The sequence below is a fragment of the Candoia aspera genome, chromosome 3 (genome assembly GCF_035149785.1).
Source record: "Candoia aspera isolate rCanAsp1 chromosome 3, rCanAsp1.hap2, whole genome shotgun sequence".
NCBI lineage: Eukaryota > Metazoa > Chordata > Lepidosauria > Squamata > Boidae > Candoia > Candoia aspera.
The window spans coordinates 189,918,763-189,935,922 of NC_086155.1; the positions used below are offsets into that span (position 1 = coordinate 189,918,763).

The following is a 17,160-nucleotide window of genomic DNA, read 5'->3' on the forward strand; positions in this document are numbered from 1 at the left end:
GTAATACTTAGTATTACTAAGTAATACTAAGTATTACTTAGTATTACTTAGTATTACTAAGTATAGTAATAATACATAATAATATGTATTATTAGTCACATGGCTGATAATGTGTAGGTGAATGAAAATGCAAGGAAGCTAGGGCTAATGTTGACATGAGATGTTATTGTTTACCTGTTTATGCCAAGAGGATGTATTGTTTTCTTATTTAATAAAGTATGTTTTAAGCGGATCACAATATTAAAGTACAAATGCCATTTATTTTACAAAACCAACAGAGCACATAGGCATACTGTAACTGCAGTGTCACTTATTTCAAGCAATACATTGTGGAGAATCTTTTGTTGCCATAAAAACAGCAGCAGAATTAACATGACCTGTCCCAGGCCCATGAAAGCCAGGTTTTCGAAGCCAGATTCCACCAAATGAGAGGCAATGATACTAAAGTTAGAGTCTGGATTTTGAAAATCTCTTTCCTCTGTCATTCTTATCTTAAAAAAAAAAGAACCAAACAAACTTATACATGTTTAAACAGAAGTTAGTAGACATCTTATGCTTGAATTTTTTTTAAAAGCAGAGCTAAAAAAAGCTGCTCTATGTCCTGCAATAATTATTTTGTGTGACTGTTTCCTGTGAAAAGCATTATTGGGATAGACAGTTACAAAGTAGGCCAAATTTTATGTTTTTCTAAAGAGGAAGAAATGGACAGGTGCAGCTTTTCAGATGTACCTGGGCTTCACTTGTGTGAAAGATGTGAAGAAAAATAGCAAAGGTACTCATTGAAGAGGAACTGAGGAGCCTTATGATGAAGGTGAAAGAAGAAAGTGCAAAAGCTGGCTTGCAGCTAAACCTCAAAAAGACCAAGATTATGGCAACCAGCTTGATTGATAACTGGCAAATAGAGGGAGAAAATGTAGAAGCAGTGAAAGACTTTGTATTTCTAGGTGCGAAGATTACTGCAGATGCTGACTGCAGTCAGGAAATCAGAAGACGTTTAATCCTTGGGAGAAGAGCAATGACAAATCTTGATAAAATAGTTAAGAGCAGGGACATCACACTGACAACAAAGGTCCGCATAGTTAAAGCAATGGTGTTCCCTGTAGTAACATATGGCTGCGAGAGCTGGACCATAAGGAAGGCTGAGAGAAGGAAGATCGATGCTTTTGAACTGTGGTGTTGGAGGAAAATTCTGAGAGTGCCTTGGACTGCAAGAAGACCAAACCAGTCCATCCTCCAGGAAATAAAGCCAGACTCCTCACTTGAGGGAATGATATTCAAGGCAAAACTGAAATACTTTGGCCACATCATGAGAAGACAGGACACCCTGGAGAAGATGCTGATGCTAGGGAGAGTGGAGGGCAAAAGGAAGAGGGGCCGACCAAGGGCAAGGTGGATGGATGATATTCTAGAGGTGACGGACTCGTCCCTGGGGGAGCTGGGGGTGTTGACGACCGACAGGAAGTTCTGGCGTGGGCTGGTCCATGAAGTCACGAAGAGTCGGAAGCGACTAAACGAATAAACAACAAACTCATTTTAGCAGTAGTGAGCCAATCATATAAGAAGGTATTCGAGGCACTGAGAACTGTGTCAGCGGCATGATTTCTCACTGTTTTCCAGTAGAAAATATAGCAAATAAAGTATGCTAATAGGGATTCTGAGAATCTCAACAATTCCGTTCTTGATGTAAATGATAACTTGAAAATTAAAACTGGCAAAAAAAAGGTTGCTTATACCTGACATAAACAGTTTAATTTATTTGAACAGTATAGTATAGTGTTCTTTGAGCAAAGCTTGGAGTAAACACGTCCATTAAGCTTTCTTGGCAACACTGCAGGAGTGATTTGTCATTGCCTTTTTTCTCCCCCTCCCCCTTCCTGATTTAGCTTATAATCTAAGGAATTTTTTGTGGTCTCCATCAAAGTCTGATCCTGCTTAGCTTGAAAGTCCATGTAAAGTTAGTTGCCATGGGTTGCCAAAGAAATTTGATGCTGTCTCTTAAGTATTTCCCATTTTCACCTTGAAGTCTTTTCCAGATTATTTAAAAGGATACCCTAAAATGTAATTTTAGTTACATTTAGAACTCTGTAGTTTCCAGTCTTCTCAGTAAAAATTCCCCCTTATGAAAAAGAAATATTATGTATAACATATTTTGTAATCATAATATATTTAAGAAGAAAATTAATAATTTGCTAACATATTAAATTATCTGATACAATGAGGTAGTATCATACAGAAATAAAAGTAATTGATCATGGATTCGCTTCTTGAAACATACTTATTAGCACTGTTATTTTAGGTAATGGCTATCAATTACTGTTTCTTTCTTTTCTACTTTGATTACTTATTGTAGAGATCTAACAAGTTTTAAAAATGTTTTCTATTAATGAGGTATAACAGATGTTATGGAAATACTGATATTGGACCTTTTTATAAATCCTGCAGTGGGAATTGGGATACTGCTTGTATCAGAGATTTAATAATCCTAATGGGAATTATTTCCAAATGTTGCCTTTTTGTGGCATTAAGATATGCTCTAAATTTCAACAATTGCTGATGTATTAAATGTACATTTCGTCTGAATTTCCACTTTGTCTGAATTTCTGATTGGGAGTCTGAAGTACAATTTCATATGCATTTTGTGTCTAGTTTTAATACCTCTTTCCATTAAAGTTTTAATTATGCATGCCTCACTGCATGCAGAAAGACAATCGGTCTCCCAATTCTGCTCCAGATATACCAAACAATTATTTCTTGATAATGCCCAGTTGAATTCCAGTGAAGGAAATCTCTTTATAAAAATATCACTATCATGTTGTTTGTAGACATTGCTTCTTGACTGAGGTTTGAGCATTAGGGAGTGGGGAAAATGTTGACAGAGAGAAAAAAAATCAATGTTGCCTTATTTTTCAGTTGCCAGTTCCTTTAAGAATGTAGGCTACTTTGTTCTCCATCAACTTCAGCTCACAAACAGTGCTCAGTGACTACATCACATTATTTATTCTATTAATATGATTGTAGTGACTTACATAAGTGAGCTAGTGAGAAAGAAGATATTTAATTAGTCAATAAAGTATTTATAGACCCCTCCCTCCGACAAATGGTTCAAACTAGATTGTACAACAGTTGCCTTTTTAAAGAACTTTTAAACCATGGACAAATAGCTGTTTGAGAAATGCACTGAAGAGATGGGTAGCAGATATTCAGTTGCATAGTAGCTGAAATAATTAGCTTTTTGGGATCTTTATTAAGAAAATTGGCAAGGGCAATTTTGTTGTTGTTTATTCATTTAGTCGCTTCTGATTCTTTGTGACTTCATGGACCAGCCCACGCCAGAACTTCCTGTCGGTCGTCAACACCCCCAGCACCCCCGGGGATGGGTCCGTTACCTCTAGAATATCATCCATCCATCTTGCCCTTGGTCGGCCCCTCTTCCTTTTGCCTTCCACTCTGTCATGAGTAAGGATGGAGAGCAGGGGGCTCCCACCCAGACTGTCAAGCGCATGCGTAGCACTGAGGAACTGTTCAGCCATTCAAAGAGACACAGATCGGGACCGCCTTAACCTTTGGGGTTTATATGGCGGGGTTTTCCCACGCTTCCTCAGTTTGTTAGGATTCTTGTTAAGTACTACTAATAAATATTAGAGACCAAGTCATTGTCTCAGTGTATTTCCTGGTAATCAGGACACACTCTCCCTAGCATCAGCATCTTCTCCAGGGTGTCCTGTCTTCTCATTATATGGCCAAAGTATTTCAGTTTTGCCTTGAATATCATTCCCTCAAGTGAGCAGTCTGGCTTTATTTCCTGGAGGATGGACTGGTTTGATCTTCTGGCAGTCCAAGGCACTCTCAGAATTTTCCTCCAACACCACAGTTCAAAAGCATCTATCTTCCTTCTCTCAGCCTTCCTTATGGTCCAGCTCTCGCAGCCATATGTTACTACAGGGAACACCATTACTTTAACTATGCGGACCTTTGTTGTCAGTGTGATGTCTCTGCTCTTAACTATTTTATCGAGATTTGTCATTGCTCTTCTCCCAAGGATTAAGCGTATTCTGATTTCCTGACTGCAGTCAGCATCTGCAGTAATCTTTGCACCTAGAAATACAAAGTCTTTCACTGCCTCTACGTTTTCTCCCTCTATTTGCCAGTTATCAATCAAGCTGGTTGCCATAATCTTGCTTTTTTTGAGGTTTAGCTGCAAGCCAGCTTTTGCACTTTCTTCTTTCACCTTCATCATAAGGCTCCTCAGTTCCTCTTCACATTCAGCCATCAAAGCGGTATCATCTGCATATCTGAGATTGTTAATGTTTCTTCCAGCGATTTTAACCCCAGCCTTGGATTCCTCAAGCCCAGCATGTTGCATGATGTGTTCTGCATACAAGTTGAATAGGTAGGGTGAGAGTATACAGCCCTGCCATACTCCTTTCCCAATCTTAAACCAGTCCGTTGTTCTGTGGTCTGTTCTTACTGTTGCTACTTGGTCATTATACAGATTCTTCAGGAGGCATACAAGATGACTTGGTATCCCCATACCGCTAAGAACTTGGCACAATTTGTTATGGTCCACACAGTCAAAGGCTTTAGAACAGTCAATAAAACAGAAATAGATGTTTTTCTGAAACTCCCTGGCTTTTTCCATTATCCAGCGGATATTGGCAATTTGGTCTCTAGTTCCTCTGCCTTTTCTAAACCCAGCTTGTGCATCTGGCAATTCTCGCTCCATGAATTGCTGAAGTCTACCTTGCAGGATCTTGAGCATTACCTTACTGGCATGTGAAATGAGTGCCACTGTTCAATAGTTTGAACATTCTTTAGTGTTTCCCTTTTTTTGGTATGGGGATATAAGTTGATTTTTCCAGTCTGATGGCCATTCCTGTGTTTTCCAAATTTGCTGGCATATAGCATGCATTACCTTGACAGCATCATCTTGCAAGATTTTGAACAGTTCAGCGGGGATGCTGTCGTCTCCTGCTGCCTTGTTATTAGCAGTGCTTCTTAAGGCCCATTCAACCTCACTCTTCAGGATGTCTGGCTCTAGCTCACTGACCACACCGTCAAAGCTATCCCTGATATTGTTATCCTTCTATATGGATAACAATATCAGGGTCTTCCATATATTCTTGCCACCTTTTCTTGATCTCTTCTTCTTCTGTTAGGTCCTTGCCATCTTTGTTTTTGATCATACCCATTTTGGCCTGGAATTTACCTCCGATGTTTCTAATTTTCTGGAAGAGGTCTCTTGTCCTTCCTATTCTATTGTCTACTTCCACTTCCACGCATTGCTTGTTTAAAAAGGCATTAGTCCTGGCAAGGGCATTAGTCCTGGTTAAATCCTGCTCCTCTGCTAACCTCACTGAAATGATATCGAATTCCTGCATACAGTCAACAGGAGAAAATCCTTTATGCATACAGTAGTAGTACTTTTTTACAGTCATTAACCAGCTCATTCATGCATGTTGACTTCCATGTGAGCCGGAATCCTGCAATATAAAGGTCCTAACTTAAATTGAAGGCAATGTGAATACAGTCAGAAGTACATATGTTTTTCTTCTGCAGACAGTCAGCTGAATATTTATTTTATTTATTTGATTGATATCTCACCTTTCTACTCTGGTGAGTAATGGCAAAGATTAAGACTTTATCAGTCTTTGGCATGATGATATGATGAGCTCTCTGGCTTTTTAAATGTTTGATTGAGATATTACACAATATACCACATAGTCATTGTCGGTGGTCCCCCCCACCTCTCTTTTTTTTAATGTAAGAACACTACCTTAGATGTTAAATGATTAACCAAGCTTTGTCACCTTCCTGATGGTGCTGTCCTTGGTCCTGAATTTCATTTTTCATTCTTTGCTTGGAATATGAGAAAGAATTTTGGAAGACTCAGAGATGAAAAAAGTGATTAAAAAGAATCAAGACAACAACACCAATTAGAGGAATGTCCATGGTAGATTGTGTTATAAAACTGCCTTTTTAATAAATTTTTAAAATCCTCATACTACAATGGCTAAGGAATTTTAGCTATATTGTTTGGGGAAAGAGAGATTTAAACATACCTTGTTCTGTGCCTATCATGCTCATGGTTTATATCATTATCTCCACCACTAATCATTAAAACAATGTGTAGGCATGCAAGAATACAAAATGAATTTATAATCTAAAAAATGACAAAGGAAAATGGAAGGGAGGAAAGCGTATGCCAGTGATAAATTATGCAGTCATTCTGGGCTGCCACGCTATGCTCACTTAGCTTGGAATAAGCCCCACTGAACTAAAGCAAGCATACCTTAGAAGATATGTACAGGATTAGATGTCATTTGTACGGACGTACAGTTAGCTGCAACTCCAGTATGGCATAGTGTATTATTTAGTAATGAAAGTCAAGGAGCACAATGAAAACATGGGACTATAATTAGAAGACCAAACTAATGGCAACAGGTTCAGTGATCAGCCTTAGAATTGATGGTAAGGACAATGAAATGGTGGAGAGCATATGCCTTCTAGGATCATCTCTCAAGAGTAAAGAAACCAGAAGCTCTTTATACCTCTTTTCTGTGAATTTGTCTCTTTTTTAGCTACCAAAACCACAAGCATCACCACATCTTCTAGTAATGAATTGTTTGTCTTCATCTTGTCTTTTGGAATATGGCTCCCCAAATTCTCAATCAATCTAGTCATAAGAGATGGAAGTTCAGGGACTTAAGCACATCTGGAAACCCCAGATTAGAGAAGGCTACAGCATTCTGCATTGTGTGAATGCCATTTTATTAGTCCTGAACATACAAATTAACTTAGCTGAGTTTTAACATGATGGAAAGGGGAGAAGCAAGGCCTCTGCTTTCTGATAGACAGAGTGATACATCACACAGAAAGGCATAGGGTGGAAAAGTGGAAACCAGCTTTGCACATCTCCCCAAATAAAAGTCAAAGAAAAAAATATATTTTACCAAAGGGATTAGTACCCTTCTGATGTCTGAAGGCTGTATTGAAGTTTTGGGGAGCCTAAAGGGCTCCTATGGGCAGGACAATAATGCAAAATGGTCAGGGCTGTTTTGTTCTTTGTGAGAGTGTTGGTTTAAAAACCCTGCTAAGCCTATTGTAGTGCTTGCCTGACCACTGTCATGTGTTCCACATGGTTTCTGGCCACAGATGTTGAGCAATTATGGCAGCCGTTTTCAGCAACAGTGGTCAAATTTGCTCTTGGGGCCATACAAAGGGCGCTTTGGGAACACATCTTTTTGGGGTGGCTGTTATGGCATTGGGACATCCAGCTATGTTTTCAGACATTATCTGCAGATTCTACACTGTGACCTGATCCTGTTAGGGGCTGATTGGTTATAGCACAACACCTTGTGAGAAAACCACTGTTTCAGAGAGGTAACAAGATCTGTCCTGATACTCTCACACATGAGAAATATCTGAATAGCTGAATTTACATTCCTCCTACAGAAGATTGGTCTAATCTGTCTATTCCTCCTGATTATAAATGAACGGAAACCCTACGGTGATGACTAAGCCACTATGTTTTCTATTGCTTTAAAACTTTTAGACTTATTCTGAAAAATCGATTGATGGTTAGGACTGATGTTGACAAGAAGAATCAGTTATGTTGCATTAGGTTATAAACCCAAAATAATTTTTACTGTTGACTCTTTGTCCTTATTACCACTTTAAAGAACAAAGACTAGAAATAACATAATCTCATTCCATGTACTACTTTTGAATTACAAAGCCAAATGTATACAAAATAGCAGATATTTCTACTCTTTCATGCACCTAAGATTGCAAGTTGCAAAGTCTCTATATTACTATATGTAATTATTTCTTGTATGTCTGTTGGGCTCAAACATGTGGTGAGAACCATGGTCCATTACTGTACCCAAAACAGGCTGAACATAAATTACCAGAAATTGAGAATGAAGTTGCATCATCAATGCATGCCATTCAAAGAGTACAATCAAAAGCTAAGAAAATATACCTATATAAGAAATAAAATAAACCATGTTAATAATAAAAAGTGAAAGATGATCTTAGTTCCTATCAGTTTATCTATGCAGTATGAATCTAAATTCTGAAAATGAATTTCATTGTCACTTCTTAGGCAATGACCATTAGTGAATTTATTGCCAATAAAGTTGGGCATATTATTACCGTATATGAAATAAGTCGATGGGACAGATTGAATGATATATTTTGGCAGGCCTGAGATGATTTGTAATAGGTCAGCATGGATTTCTGATGACAATTGTTTAACAGCAGGAACAATGAGGAGAAATAACTAAAACCGCCCAGAGTCCCTCCTTGTTGGGGGGAGATGGGCGGTGTTAAAAATTTGATAAAATAAAATAAAATAAAAAACAAATAAAAACATTTTGAGGGGATATTTATTTATTTTATTTTATTTATTATTATTTATTTCTAGGGCTGTCTATCTCAACAAGTGATTCTGGACAGTAAACAATCTTAAATTAAAAACAATTCCCATCTTAAATACAAAAATTAAAACACACAGCAGGCATAGAAGATGTCACAATTGACAGTTGTTAGCACAATCAGGAGATGGGACTTGGGGCCGCAGGCCTGGGCATAGAACCAGGTCTTTAGGGCCTTATGAAAGGCCAGCAGGATTGGAGCTATCTTATCTTGGATATGGATAGGAGGGAGAATTTTCCATAGAGCAGATGCTCCAGCAGAAATGGCACATCTTCTAGGCCCTCCCAACCATCATTCCTTAGCTGATGGGACCCAGAGCATGGCCATCCTGCCAGACAAAGATTGGGTGGGTAGAAATAACTGGGGAGAGAGAGATGGTCCCTCAAGTAACTCAGACCCAAGCCATGAAGGGCTTTAAAGAGGACAACCAGCAACTTGAATTGGACCCGGAAACTCATTGGCAACCAGTGCAGCTTCCAGAGTAGTGGTGTTACGTGTGCTGAGTAACTGACACCATTTAATACCCGTGCAACTGCATTCTGCACCAGTTGAAGCTTCCAAGTGTTCTTCAAGGGCAACCCCATGTACAGTAGGGCACATTGCAGTAGTCCAGATGGGAGGTTACGAGGGCATGACTGACAGTAAGCAGGGGCTCCCAGTCCAGGAATGGGTGCAACTGGTGCATAACCCAAAGGTGTGCAAAGGTGTGCATCCTAGCCACAGCTGCCACCTGCTTAGGTACTGAAACACCATTTTGAGGGAGGCTCTCAAGGCCACAATTTGCAACTTACTATAATTACTTCCAGGTATTCATTTTTTCACCCTTCAAACTCTCAGAACTGCACTCATGCCACTTTCTCACCTCTGGCTGTTGAGAATCTTCACAACAGGGTCAAAGTTTTTCAGTGTTTAAAATTAAAAAAGCATAAATGGCCATTCTGCAGGGGAGCAAAAGCTACCTCTCAGAATGACTGAGAAGAATGGGGTAAGAGCACCAAAGTGTCATGGCACTTGAGAGAGTGAGGAAATCTCAAGAGGCTAAGCAAGACAGGAGTGCCCATACTGGGAAATTGCCCACATAGACCTCTAGAGGTATCACTGCAAAACCTATATTTGAAGTATGTCTTCTGGAGCAGTAATTTGAAAGTGAGTTTACAGAAAATTTATTGACTCGGGTACAGTAGACTGATGGAATCCTCACAGCTGCAGAGGGATCCAGGGGTGTGCCAATGATCTCAGCATTGTGTACTTCCTTTAAGGGAAAGGGCATAACCTGGCTCTGGTATGTTCATCTTGAGCTTCAAGTGAAAAATGTGGTTGATTCTCAAAGTCTGCTTATAGAGTTCCCATAATGTTTTATAGAAAAGAAATAATTATCACTGGTATATTTATTTATTTATTTATTTATTATTTATTTATTTTCTATCCCACCTTTATTATTTTTATAAATACCTCAAGGTGGCTAACATACCAAATACTCCTTCCTCCTCCTATTTTCCTCACAACAACAACCCTGTGAGGTGAGTTGGGCTGAGAGAGTGTGACTGGCCCAAGGTCACCCAGCCGGCTTTCATGCCTAAGGCGGGACTAGAACTCACAGACTCCTGGTTTCTAGCCTGCTGCCTTAACTACTTAACCATTTAGCTAATGCTATTTATCTTCTTCCATAAATTTATGCGCCTAAGCTTTTTGAAACTACAGGGAAACTAAGGCAATTAGAATATAACGATTCATGGAAAAGAATAACTAATCCTATGCTTTTTAGGCTAATGCTGTTAGACAGTCTTCTTGTAATAATAAATATAGCAATCTCCTGGGTGCAGAACACAAGTTATTTATGGCCAGAACCATCTGAAAGATTCATAAGAAGATGGCAATACTTACATTGTGTTAGTTGGACAGCTTTTCAATAAAATGACATTTTAAGATATGTACTACCATTCTTTGTGTGAGCCTTGATGAGTAAAGGGTTCTCTTATAAAATGAGCAGATTGGTAGTTCCAGACATACATATTGACAGAAGTGCCATCAGAAAATAGAGACATATTGTTCTGTACTTACTAAGATAGGAAGGAAGCCATTCTTTTGTTGGGTTTCACTGAATTTATCAGTGCCTTCAACTTACTGTAGTATTTTTCACTTAGCAGTTAAACAGCCTTCTCCATTGTGGCATTTTCCCAGCCACCACAGAAATCAAGGCTAGATTTGGAGATTTCCTGTACATAGGAAATACATACCTATGTATGATTAAAAAGATGCCAAGCATGCAGAAAAGTATATTCAAGCATTGGTTGAATACAATATATTCTTATTAGTATATATATTAGCAGAATCTAGGGCAAGGATTTCTATGACATGTCATATTTTTCTGGAAACTTTATTTGAATTTATAAGTAAGTTAAAGCATGTTTTAGAGTAATCTGGTGAGAATTAGATGCTTTTTATTTTGCCTGAAAAGTCGTATTTTATGTTAAGTTACATCATATTTTTGTTTAATTTTGTAACAAACGTCATATTTTGGTCACATTTTGGTCATTGGCAAACCTCCTGATAAGCCAGCAAGTTGGAGCCAGCAAAGAAAGTGAGAATTTGCCTGTTTTTTTTCTTATTAGCTCCCCAACTCAGGGAGGGGTGTGTGTGAGAGAGGGAGAGAGAGAGGGAGAGGTAGGGAGGAGGGAACAAAGTCTTCTTCCCTGACCAGGCCTGAAAAAAAAGATGAGAATTTGCCTGTTTTGTTTTCTTTTTCTTATTTGCTCCCCAACTCAGGTGTGTGTGTGTTTGAGGTGGTAGAGTCACATGAGAGCTGCAATCTGATTTCAACATGCCTAAAAGTAGACGTTCAGCAAATGTGAAATTAAGGCATCTTGTTCAAGAATTTGGGGAACAGATTTTCAGTAGCGATGGTGATATTTTTTTTTGTAAATCGTGTGAAGTTAAGGTGTCAGCCCAAAAGCATTTTAATATTCAACAACATTGTGACACTGTGAAACACAAGAGTTGTTTAGCAAGATTTACCTTCACTGAGAACAGGCAACGTCTCCTTTTCGAGAGAGCTTCTTCTTCAACTGCAGGTTCATCAAATACCCAGTCAGAATTTTGTAAGGATCTCTGTACAATGATGGTTACTTCAAATATTCCCCTAAGGAAATTAGGTAGTGGTAGCCTCGGGCATTTTTTGGAGAAGTACACCAGTCACCCGATTCCAAATGAATCAACTGTAAGGAAAAATTACATCTCTGCCTGCTATGAAGATGTGTTAGAAAAGGTAAGATCTGCTGTGGACAACAATAAGATACTGGTTTCAATAGATGAAACAAGTGATGTAAATGGAAGATATGTAGCCCGTGTTATTACTGGCAGTCTGAAATGTGACCAGCCTGGTGAAGTATTTCTTCTAACATGTGAAACTCTACAAAAAGTAAACAATTCCACTATTGCTATGCTCTTTGACAATTCTATGAAACTACTCTGTGGCTATGTATTATTTCACAAATTATGCTTCCTTGCAGCAGATAGTTAAAGAATTTGACTGTTGCGAATCTTCCTCCATCAAGATTGTGCAAGCTTCCTTTTCTGAAACCTTGGCTGGAAACTTAGCATCTATAGGAACTAACTTCAGTGGATTATCAAGAGCAATCACCTACCTTGAAACTGTAGGAATGGAACTTAGTGATGCACTGAACATTGTAAAACAAACTGAGAGTGATTTAAAGCAAGCAAAGGGGAAAGTGGCTGAAAAAATTAGTGATAAACTGCAAAGAGTGCTGCAATCTAATCTGGGTTATTCAACACTTTGCAAAATAAGTAACGTTCTAAATGGACTCGAAGCAAAATCTGAAGACTTTGAGCCAGAATTTTCTCCAGATCAGTCTGCTTTTTTCAAATTTGTTCCTATAACCTCTTGTGATGTTGAAAGGAGTTTCTCCAGATACAGGAGCATACTGGTGGACAACAGAAGGAGTTTTGAGTTTGATAACCTCAAGATGCACGTGGTCATCCAATGCAATTCTGCTGTTAATGAAAACTAATCCAGGGATGACCATTTTACTCTCAAAATGTTCATTTGATTCCTTTAGTACTAGCACTTCTGCACTGGAAGTGAAGAAGAATAAACCTTTTAATTTGTGTGTGTGTGTGTAAGCACAGATTTTTAAAAATTGGGTGCTAATTTCAGAAAAATTGTAAAGTCATATTTTTGCTTTAAAAGTCCTATTTTTGGTTTAATTGGTCATATTTAAACAGTTTTAGGGTCATAAATGCTTGCATACTTCCAACATTTTTATGTCATAGAAATCCTTGCCCTAAGAATAACAGTATCATGGTGAATGAGCATGCCTCCTTCTTAGCAACCTAAATTTCAGATTCACTTAACCACCACATTGCTTAGTGACCTAAATCCCAGCCCCAATTGTGATTGTTAAGTGTGGACTACCTGTACATAGGTCAACAGATGTATAAGGCAAAGTGGAAATCCTACAGCCTTCCAAGATTGCTTAAGAATCCTCAACACTGGCCATGCTGACATAGAGTGCTGGATTCAGCAACATTGGAAGGGCAAGGGTCCCATTGTCCCATATTACTTGATTCCTCTTGGTCTGAGTGGGTTCATTTTCCCCTTCAGTTTTTCACTAACAGGAAACCAACATAATTTCCCCCTCTAGGCTGCCTACATGGTCTTTCTCTGTGCTGCCAGATTCTCTGAAATTCAGAAGAAACTTGATATATGCATCCAGTGGGAAGAACAGCAGCTAACTGAAAGAGATAGCATTGTGAGACAAGTATGCTAGTCTCCCTTTAAAAAAGCAACAGTAATGTCCCCTTGGCATATAAAGTAAATACATTGCATTGGATATTTAGCTAGACCATAGTGCGTTTCCTTCCTCACTGTGGTCCTCAGTGATGCCTACCTTTGACCCTGCAGTATACAACTTTGTAAATATTAAACATGCTCCAGGCTCACCAGAGAGTGGGAGAAATTACCTTCCTGACTGTATTCCCTGGACTATAGATAAGAGCATGGTAGTCATCATAGAACATGGTAAACATTGCAGATCGAGAGGGATAGATGTACAGGTTTACTATGGCCTGTGACAAATGCAGTGGTGTGCACAAGAGGGTTTGATGTCTGCACTGAGCTGAAGAAAGGTCTTCTGATAAAGAAGAGAACCATAATAAGGGCCTATAATCTTGGTGAAGTGATATCACATCCCTCCCTTCCTGAGCCTGGTTCTGGTTTGGTGATTGAGTAGTTGAACTGGAGATCTTCCATGCCCAGGAGAATGCTACCTTTTCTGAGAAGGAGGTGGAGAAAAGCATCTGACATACACAGGACTACTTGACAACAGTTTCATGGTGGAATCATACTTGATCTGTTGTACTCAGACGTGATTTACCCAGCTTGCAACTTAGAGCATTGTCTAGAGCAGCAGCTTTAAGATGTGTGGACTTCATCTCCCAGAATTCCCCAGCCAGCATGCTGGGAGTTGAAGTCCACACATCTTAAAGTTGCTGAGGTTGAGAAACCCTGGTCTAGAGTAATCCAATGTCACTGTGCCAAAATGATTGTAATAAGCACAGATTTTTAAAAATCATTTCAGTAATAACTGGCTGATACTGTGAACATTCCATGGAACACTAATGGGAATATAGCCAGGGAGTGAGAGATTTCTGTATTTAGGATTCCATCTGAGTGCACTCCGGTGTTTAAACAACCATGTTGTATTTAAACTTTTCTGGGATGCCTTCTGGGAAATCTCAATCCTTGCTTAATTTTGATGAAAAATACTGCCTTTCCCCATGACGTTTAGCACCCAGCAGAAGTTCTGCTGTTTTTGAATTTAGACAGTATTTAGTACCATGCCTTTGTTTGATGGATTTATAACCCTTGCTAGTTGACTGACTCCAGCCTGAGAAAACCAGGACATTTTATGAGAATTTTGAGGTTCCAAATCAAGGTTTCCAAGTTGACAGTTTGGCAACATAGGCTTGAACTTTCTAGCCATTCACATTTCACCAGAAGGCACAATGCCTCCTGTTTCTTCTAAGTTTTACATCCTTTTCTTCTTTCTAGGCTGATTTTGTTTTGAATTTCTGCATGTAATTAATTTTGTTTATGAATCTGAATAGTAACCATAGTTCCTCTTATGTTGATGAGTACTGAATATCTATCAGTTCAGTTACCATATGCACTTCTGTTTTTATGGTATTGATAGGTAAAGGGCACATCTAAAAATCTCTTGAGTATAACTAGGCATTTTGTCTTTTTCTTGTTCTATATAGCAAGTGCAATTTCTCACATATTCTTCTTTAAAGCAGAAATAATGTCAAAGTAAATTATTATTCTTAGTGAAAATTAGTTCGGTTTCTTCTGGAAATCTTTGTGGTAGAGCCACTGGACTATAAATTAATATGATGGAGGCTGTGACTTGAAGTCCAACAAGGAAAAAAATAGAAAGTAACTTAGAGCTGAACTCAGATTTAGCAATGTTTCGAAGTCCAGAATTTGGCAGAAGTTACCTTGGTTCTGCAGAACAGTTCTCTCTGTGACTAATCAGTGCAATATATGGACATTAATGTTAAAAAAGGAGACATGAAACAGCTTTGAAATTGACAGAGGGAGGGGAAATAAAAGGATAAGTAAGGGGTTACATTTCAGAACAACTGATAATTTTATATAAAATCAGTTCAGAATAATTATGAAGTTCTATGCCTGAAAAAGATGTAATAGATAATTTGAGAATATCATAATCATTTATATTTTGCCATTGTTCAATCCATACTATAACATTATTTTATTGCCTGTGATCTATAGCATCTCTATGCACATTGCTTTAATCTAGTCATTGCATTCATACTGTTTCTCCCATGAGGCAGAATATTATTCTTACTTTTACAGATGGGAACTGAGGCTTAGAGATAGAGACTCAACGAAGGCCACCCAGTGAGTATTAGATTCACTTTGCATGCATTCTGTGCATTGTGGAACATGTCGTTCGGTGGTTGCTTAGGACCCATGTGTATGACTATTGCTGCTGTAAACTCATAGTTTTTAGTTACTTGTTTTTTAGTGGGCAAAAGGGAATCATATTAAACAGAGCCTTAAAACATATTATGGTGCATAATATTGAACATGATTATTTTCAAAAAATAGCTGTTGGAAGCTTAAGGACTAAAACCACAGCACATAGAGAGAGAGAGAGAGCCCCTTTGGTGCTGTGGTTAAGGCATCAGGCTAGAATCCAAGAGACTGAATTCTGGTCCTGCCTTAGCCACAAAGCCAGTTGGACCAGTCAGTCTGTCTCAGCCCTAGGAAAAAGGCACTGATAAACCACTGCTGAAAATCTTGGCAAGGAGGCTGACTTTTCCAGGCAGTCACCTGCAGGGGATCAAGATTGACTTGAAGGTGCATAATAATAATGCAACTGAGGCTTTGACAATAAAAGATCAGACTTCATAACATGGAATAATTCCAGCAGCCAGAGATATACAGTACCTCCACTAAGTATCTCAAACACTATTCCCAAACAACCCACAGAAGCTTCCTTGTTGACAAGCACTTATTTTCTGTCCTGCATCTGGAATGGAAAGACAAATAAGGTAGACACACAGGTGGAGCAGAAAAAGATTATCTAGTCATAGCAGTGTTCCTAAGGAAGTCTTCCAGTATTTTAGAGCATTGTTGTTGAAAATGTCTTCCATGCTGTGAACATGGCCCCAAATCAAAGGGGTCTGAAATATTGTATGGGTTTGTCATCTTAATAGCTGACAGATGGGGAAAAGGTCAATGAGCCCTAAAAAGAGAAATTGAAGGATAGGTCTCAATTTGGAGATCAGAGAAGAAGAGGGGGGTAGAAGGTATGACAAGGCAAGGGAATAGATTTAAGCCAATAGTTTGGGCAAAGTCACTGTAAGGTCCCTAGGTGTCCCATTAGCACTTGCTCTTGGGAAAATAACCATATTCCTATATATTGCTGTATACATGAGTGAATGATTTCCTCTGCCCGATTCTGCCATGGATGGGAAACTGAACTTGAGGCCCAATATTCCTGAGACAAATAACATAAAGGAACTTCCCAGAGATTCACTGGGATTACAGTACAGGGAGAAAAGCTTAAATCCTCTTGATTTCCCCAGTTTTGCAGTTTTCTTTGAACATGCTGTATATTGTTTAGTTCTACTGCTTCTCTGAGAAACTCTGCATTGTAAACATCTGTACCTTGCTAACTGTTTATCTCAATCAACTTAATCCTTAACAGTATCACTGCTTGCATATGTCCTTTGCTGTGTCTGAAACTTAAAAACCATGAAGTATTTTATCCTCAAGATTATTAACATTCCTATTTTCTTATACCTTTGCACATCAGCCCTGCAACAAAGAGCCGAAATAGATGGCACAAAGCTATGCTCGATATTGCAACTATAATTGCTGTATGAAATTGCATGTCATTATGTGTGGATATAAATAGGTACGGCAACCAAATTGAACGCAAGTAGGTATAAAGATGAGTATTGGTTTAAGTGAGATAATAGGGAGAGCTAACAGGAGTTTGCCAGAAAATTCAACAGAAAGAAGAAAAGAGAGTGATCAAAGAAGCTGTAGATTCTGAGGGATTTATGCTGAGCTATGAGGAGTGAAAAGGTTATCTTCTGAATAGCTGTTGATTACCCATTGGAGATGATTGGGTGATTACTTCCTGCTGAGTAAACAGAGAATGTAGGAGAAAT

General features: G+C 38.6%; 1 protein-coding gene across 3 annotated transcripts in view; it reads left to right on the forward strand.

The window, feature by feature from the left end:
* The window catches only part of OXR1 (oxidation resistance 1), a 210,095-nt gene that overhangs the window by 13,384 nt on the left and 179,551 nt on the right, over positions 1 to 17,160 (forward strand). For all 3 annotated transcript variants that reach the window (XM_063299590.1, XM_063299591.1, XM_063299593.1), the window contains exon 2: positions 15,332 to 15,376. In XM_063299590.1, the coding sequence (XP_063155660.1) occupies positions 15,332 to 15,376 (45 nt within the window). The remainder of the gene's footprint in view (positions 1 to 15,331; positions 15,377 to 17,160) is intronic.